The 7,705-nt window shown below is 30.8% G+C and overlaps 1 protein-coding gene across 1 annotated transcript in view; it reads left to right on the top strand.

Annotated features, from left to right (window-relative positions):
* Positions 1 to 3,269: 3,269 nt before the first annotated feature.
* The window catches only part of LOC149065611 (uncharacterized), a 40,387-nt gene continuing 35,951 nt past the window's right edge, over positions 3,270 to 7,705 (top strand). Inside the window, exon 1 of the mRNA XM_089253880.1 lies at positions 3,270 to 3,455. Within this exon, the coding sequence (XP_089110006.1) occupies positions 3,347 to 3,455 (109 nt within the window). The 5' untranslated portion in view covers positions 3,270 to 3,346. The remainder of the gene's footprint in view (positions 3,456 to 7,705) is intronic.

Here is a 7,705-nt window from a genome sequence, read left to right as displayed (position 1 = left end):
GCAATTAATTATAATGCCACGGCATGAGGGATGGTCCCTTGTTATGGAAGTGAACAATAGAAAAGGATTTGGTCGCACAGAGCACGTAACCGAAATTATTTATTAATATCCATTTGGTTGAAATGAAATTATACTTTCATACTTACGTTCACTATGCATCATTGAGGAGGATGCAGGAAATTGCGATCCTAAGTACGGGATGTCACTAAATTTTGCAAAAATTTACAATTCATTGCTTTAAATGCAATTGGTGAATTACTACTATAAAATTTCTGAAGGTGTGGAAATAAAGGGCTGCTACAAATCGCAGTAAACAAAAACACGAAGAAACATATTCAAATGATCTGATGACCATATTTCATTGAGAAAAATAAAATTCGGTAAATTTGGATATTAAATAATAATTGTCAGAAGTAAGCACAATAACCAATCGTAGTTAAAATTCCAAAAACAATTAGGACAAAACGTTAAACCTGACAAATAATGACGTAGTTTATGTTATGAAAACGCTATGGGTGTGAATTGCGACTTTAGTAAATATTACAAATAAACATCATTGAAAAAACGGGACGAATGTATAAAAAAAATCGGAACAACGAAAATTACAGGAATGTGGGACGGGTCACAAGTGGCCCGTCAAACTTTTTCAGACATTTTACTGGTCCATGTTTTCAGGAAGGTTGAGAAACACTGGTATATGCTATCCTATTCCACTACAAATTTTACATATCTTCAATACTTAATTTTTTTGCAAATTTTCACAAAAAAGGCATAAAAAACAGCTTGTACTCATGATAAAATAACACGACATCAATGAAAGGGAATAAAAATTGATTAAAAATGAAGGAAACTACTCAATTCGTAAAATGACAAAAAAAAAAATTGAGATCCATTCATAAATACATTGATAATAAAAAAAATTTAATTTTGAATGGGATTGAATCGATAAAATCTCAATCTTTTTTCATCATTTTATAAAGACACACTGAACATTTTTCTTTATTTTGAATCATTTTTTATTCAATTACGTTGATTTCATGCAATTTTATCATGCATTTAATACAGTTTTTTTCAAAATTTTTAAAAAGTTGAGTAGTAAAGATACATAAAATTTTGTACTGGGGTAAGATAGCACACACAATATAATATATGGTATGTGATAAAAATTTGAAAGAAATCAATAGAAAATAATATTTGTAATAATATTTTTCTACATAAGAAAGTTTTTTACCATGTTAAAGGGTAGGAGACCCCTTAAGGGTAAAATATACAGTGTGCGTTGGTTTTAATGCTATTTATTAAACAGATAAAATCTTGCTTGGGCTGGTATTACACTATAAAAGTTTGATAAAAGTTCTATTATAAAACTTGAAAAATGCAGCCAATAAGGTCAACGGTTACATTTTCTAGAATGTAACCAATAACCTTATTGGTTAGATTTTTCAAGTTTTATAAAAGGGATTTTATCAAACTTTTTATAGTGTAATACCGGCCTTAGCAAAGTTGAATAGTTTTTATCTAGTATTTTGTTCTCAATCCCTTCAATTTCGTGCGATTTTATGAATCTCTGACCACGTAAAATTTCAGCAGCTTAAAAAAATGACACCAAGGCCAAGATTACACCAAAAGTTCCAAAAGAATTCATTTATAATTTTGAAAAATTCAACCAATAAGGTTATTGGTTACATTCTATTAAGTGCAACCGATAGCCTTATTGATTGCATTCTTCAAGTTTTATAAATGAACTTTTATAGTGTAATATTCCGGCCTAACAAGGAATCAAATTTTTCTAGATAAAAAAGTATTGTAGTACTTACATAGAGCCGTATTTTGTACTGAAATCACACTAAAAAGGTGTACTTTTTAAATTACCTAAAAAATTGAGAAAATAAATTGGTATAATGGGTTATTTGACCTTGTATTTGCCATGTATATTCAAATATACACGGTATACAACCCATAAATGGTTAAGAATTTTTTATCAAGTAATTTTCATACAAAACTTTTGTATGAAACGAACGTTTTTGGGAATTCAAAAGATCTAATGAGTGCTGTAGTATTTTTTTTACAAAGAAATTTGATTTGTTTTGACTCTTCAAAAAGGAAATTTTCAGAAATTTTATCCTGATTTTCGATCTGGAATTTTTTTTCATGACTATAAACAGAAATAAATGTTTATAAAAGTAGTTTTTTTCCGAATTTTTTTGTCACATGATACATGATGTGATTTTCTGAAGTCATATTTATATTAATTATTTTGATAAATTAATTGTTATTCAAATCAAGTCAAATTCACATTCATATTCACTCATACAGAAAGAAAGATTTAAAATTGATTTATATAAAACATATTTACCATTCAGAGGCTATGATGTCTGTACAGTGTAAGGCCGGGATTACACTATGAAAGTTTGACAAAGGTTCTTTTATAAAACTTGAAAAATGCAACCGATAAGCGTATCGCTTGCATTCGAGCGAATGCAACCAAGAGGCTTATTGGGTGTTATTTCTAGTTCTGTAAAAGATCTTTTACCAAAATTTAATATTTACACTATAAAAGTTTCATAAATGTACTTTTATAAAACTTGAAAGTTTCACCTATAACATTATTGGTTATATATTCTGGAAAATGCAACCGATGATCTGATTGGTAGCATTATTAAAGTTTTATAAATGGACATTTTTTTATCAATCTCGAAAAATGCAACCAATAAGCGCATCGGTTACATTCGAGCAAATACAACCGGTGATTTTATTGGTTGAATTTTTCAAATTTTATAAAAGGTATTTTATCAAACTTTTATAGTGTAATCCCGGTTTTACACTATAAAATTACACTATAAAATTTTGATAACATTTCTTTCACAAAACTTGAAAAATGTAACCAATAAGCACATCAGTTACATTCGAGCGAACTTGACCTTTTCGCTTATTGGTTGCACTTTTCAAGTTTTATAAAATATTGTTTCTAAAACTTTTATAGTGTAATGCCGTCCTAAAAAACGTTATTTTCGCGATGAGCTGCAAATTTCCAAGCCGGCATTGCACATACAAAGAAAATTAAAAATTTTCTTTTAAAAATTATAAAAGGAAAAATATATATATATAATCGGGGGAAATTGATAATAATATATTTTTTGTGTTATATCGCCAACATACGAGATTTTCGTACGTATCATAAAAAAATTCGCCAAATGTCATGAAATTGGCGACAGTGGAAACATTGGCTAGAATATATAAAAACGGAGGAAAAGTTAAAACCTGACATATTGTGGCTTTTCCTATTCATTTTGTGTATTCAATAAGCTCTATTCAATTGCATGTGTTTGTGTTGTTACATGACATCATGTTGTGTTTATTAATATTTTGTTTGACCATCGTCGCCTCGCCATCGTCATCGTCCAGCCGCATACCAAACATGTACGATGTATTGGAACTTATTTATCAAGTTTGTTGTAAGTATATAGAAAATTTTTTCAACTAATTTTTTAATAATTTAAAATAAGTTGAAAATTTTATTTTTTTTTCGCATAAAAACATAAAAGTTCATCGAAATAATTTACGTATTGAAATCGAATTTTTGAAAATAATTACAAAAATTTATTTCGTGTATTTTCATTTATTAATTTAAAATATAATTTTTGTTAATTTTTGGAATGAATTGTTTGAAAATTTATAGAAATTTAATTTTTACGTAACATTAAATTGACTTAAAATGAAAATATTTTTGTTATTTAATCATTTTTGAATGTTCAATTTATATTTGTCTTTCATGTCGAATAGGGACTTGAAATTAATGAAGATTTAAGTGTTCTTATGGAAGATTTTTTTTGGCCAGAATTATACATTGTAAAAGTTTGACAAAAGATCTTTTACAAAACTTCAAAAATGCAACAATAAACCTATTGGTTACATTTGCTCGAAAGTAACCGATACGTTTATTGGTAGCATTTTCCAAGTTTTATAAAAGGACTTTAATCAAAGTTTTATAGTGTAATTCCGGCTTCAAACATGAATTAGACTCAGGGAGAAGGCTGTATTAACAGCAGTGGGGCCCCCGGGGTAAAGCCGTAATAACACTATAAAAGTTTGGTAAAAGATTTCTAACAAAACTTGAAAAAACAACAACCAATAAGGTTGGTCACATTTCGCTCGAATGTAACTGATACGTATTGGTAGCATTTACGCATACCTTATTCATATGCATTCACGTACCTCATTGGTTGCATTTTCAAGTTTTATAAAAGAACTTTTCTAAAACTTTTATAGTGTAATCCTTGCCTTCGTGACTTTTTAGGGTCTCTAAGACTGGGATTGCACAATAAAAGTTTGATAAAATTTCTTCTACAAAATTTCAAAAATGCAACCAATAAGCGTCTCGGTATGCAATAGGCTTATTGGCTATTTTTTTGAAGTTTTGTAAAAGATCTTTTATTAAATTTTTACAGCGTAATTCCGGCCTAATTGAAAGTGCCTGCCTACCAATTCACATTTTTACTCTCGAGAATCATAGAATCAAATCTCGTTATCAGGAGGCCCTATATACTTGAGGCCCATGATTTAGAACGACCCTGTAAGATTTTTTGGGTCCCAGGCCCTCACCGTGAATGCAAACACTGTGAAAAGAAGTAAATAGAGAAATCGCCCAGTTAATAAGTCTTAAGATCATGCTATGTTTAGAACAAACTCACCGGCTGTAATTGTGGTGAAGACACTGCTGGATTTTACAGATTTGAAGCAGGACTGCAACTTCGGTACGGCAGGGGGGTCTGGTGCTGGGCCAGGAAGGGCGCCGAGTTTACTATTTTTCCGTACAAAATTACGGAGCGTGGCGGGCGCCAAAGTGGATACTGACCCCCCGAGCGACAAAGTAAATTTCCGTTTCTTGTTATGGCCTTATTCTGAAGAGTACAGCTGCACCGGGCCGTAACATACTAGAGGCCGGGGATAAAGCCTTACAGGATAAAAAACTATTAATAATCAATTTTTTTTCTCATTTTCACTGCTTAGCAAAACTATTGCGTAAAATTCTAGCAATTTGTAATTATATGTCACACATATGAGTCTTGCGACTTAAAATATGAAATTAAGGGGATCTCATACCTTTTTTTAACATGGTGAAAAACTGTGCTCTAGTGGAAATATTATTAAAAATACTATAATTAACCATGGATTTATTTCAAATTTCTTACACATATTTTTTTATTGTATATCCGATATGCCAGTATAAAATTTTACATATCTCTAATAATTAAATTGTTTTGCAAATTTTCAAAAAAACACATTAAAAACAGCTTGCGCGCATGATAAAATAGTATGATATGAATATAACTGAATAAAAACTAATTCAAAATAAAGGAAACCGTTTACTTAATGAAATGAAGCAAAAATTGAGATTTCATTGACTCAATCTTATTCAAAACTAAATTTTAAATTCAATTTTTTTAATTTCTAAACTTTCAAAATTGAAATTTAATTTTAAATAAGATTGAGTCAATAAAATCTCAATCGTTTTTGCTTAATTTCATGAATCGAACATTCCTTCATTTCGAATTAGTTTTTATTCAGCTACATTGCTATTGAGAAAATTTGCAAAACAAAATTAATTATTAGAGACATGTAGAATTTTATACCGGCATAGGATAGCATATACAATAACAAATATGTGTAAGAAATTTGAAATAAATCCATGGCTAATTATAGTATTTTTAATAATATTTCTATACTAGAGCAGTGTTTCTCAAAGTGGTCGATAGAATGGTCCAGAGCGATGATAGAAGCTACGGGAATAACATAGGAGTATATAGGTTCGCTTGAGTTGGGGGCGATGGAACAAAAAGTATGGGAAACTATGTACTAGAGCACAGTTTTTCACCATGTTAAAAGGTATGATAACCCTTAATACACATAAGCACACATATAAGGACAGGTCCTAAAAACATGAATTTTAGTTTCTACTAAAAATGTAGAACTAGAAATTTAGTTTCTACTAAATTTATATTATTCCCTGAGAATCTAGGCCTCTTAGGGCCATGCATAAAAATATTGTAGAGTTTCAGAGAGAGAGACAGAGAGAGAGCAAAATTGTTTTCACTGTAAGGCCACAGAACGCTCAAGTTCGGCCTGATGGATGATTCGAAATTTTAAGTTTTAATGTGTGATTAATCTTTTAATAAAAACCTCAATTTTGTATGAATATTTTTTCTGGTTTTTCACCATTAATGTTTCCATCCACGGAGATTGAGAAGATTTACTGTATGTTCTACAATATGTATGTAAAGAGGTAATTGAAACAACGGGCTCGTCAAGTTTGGAAAAAAATTGGGCTGGGCCCTTTTCTACATTGTGGTTTTGTAATCGTTAAGAAGGTTGCAGATATGAAATTTATTTTTTATTTTAAAATTTAGAGCAATAATACAAACCTGTTTTAGTAATTGCGGTATAAATATTCTTCAAATTGTTGGTTTATCGTACCACCGGCGTGTTATGCACTGCTATAGGCTACTTAGTGAGGTCTATTTGGTCCATGCGGTTTGTCTAAAATGCTCCCGGTCTAATAAGCCCTTCCAGCGAAAGATGAACATGGTGCAACAGTCACAGTGAATGACATAAGTCGATGTCTGAACGGCTGGAATAAAAATATGTATTTTGCAGATAAAACTACACAGAGCCGTAGAAATATTACTACGTTAAACACATATGACTACCTGGTGACTTTATAAACGGGCCGTCTCTGCGAGTCCGATCTGTTCAACACTTCAAACTAATAGAAATGTTAAAACAGTTTTATATTTTCATTACCTATCATAATAAAAGTACCCTTTCTTTGCCTTTCTTTACCTGTGTATGTTTTAATAAAAAGCCAGCCTCTTAGTTTGCCTGAAATCTGTACTTCATGGAGGAAAAACTGAGGTTATTTTCGGTTTCAGCAACCCAAAAAACATACAAATCGCCAAAAATATCCCATGCAGCTGAATTTTTTTTTTTTTTTTTGCAGACCTGTGTAATTATTACAAGAGAAAGTGTGAATCTCTCTCTCGTATAATTTGAACGGACACAAGCTTTTAACACGTTTATTATTATTGTTATTTTCTTCTGTGAATTCGGATCAAAACTAATATCTACTATTTCACTGAATCGTTTTAGAGAGGCCCCATCAAAATGAAAGCAGCATAATCAAAAGATCATTATCCATTGTTCTTTCCGCATCAAATCTGTCCCCTAATTCGCAGATCCTAATGACACAAGACATTATCACGTGGAAAAATTCGACCACGCCAGCCATTTCCTTGTCCTCCAAAAAACAATGTAGTAGTTTATGGACGTCCTACTATCGTCAAATTTATAGAGAAACAAGTCCTGCATATTTGTTCGTATAGAACTGAGTTCGATTCTAATAATCCATAAGCGAAAACATTTTTATACAAGTTTGCTTTAATTATTACGTCGTCCTGAAAAATTAAGAGTTTTTCCTGATATTCTTGAAATTTTAAGAATTTACCTTTATTCTTTGGAATTATTATTCACTTTATTATAGCTATTTTTCGTTTATTTTCGAAATCGTATTCTTACATAATTTAGCTGGTTTTGTGTCAAAAATCTCATTTATTTGACAGCACTAATTTATTCAGTGCAGAGCCGCTCTTAGGGGGTGTGCGACAGGTGCGGCCGCACCGGGCCCCGCACTTACGGTAATAATAAAGTC

The sequence above is a fragment of the Pholcus phalangioides genome, unplaced genomic scaffold, assembly GCF_987345545.1.
Source record: "Pholcus phalangioides strain wild (caught in Gottingen) unplaced genomic scaffold, Ppha-v1.0 ptg000039l_1, whole genome shotgun sequence".
In the NCBI taxonomy this organism is placed as follows: domain Eukaryota; kingdom Metazoa; phylum Arthropoda; class Arachnida; order Araneae; family Pholcidae; genus Pholcus; species Pholcus phalangioides.
Note: the sequence above shows the minus strand (reverse complement) of the source record. Positions and strands in the feature narration are given on the sequence as shown.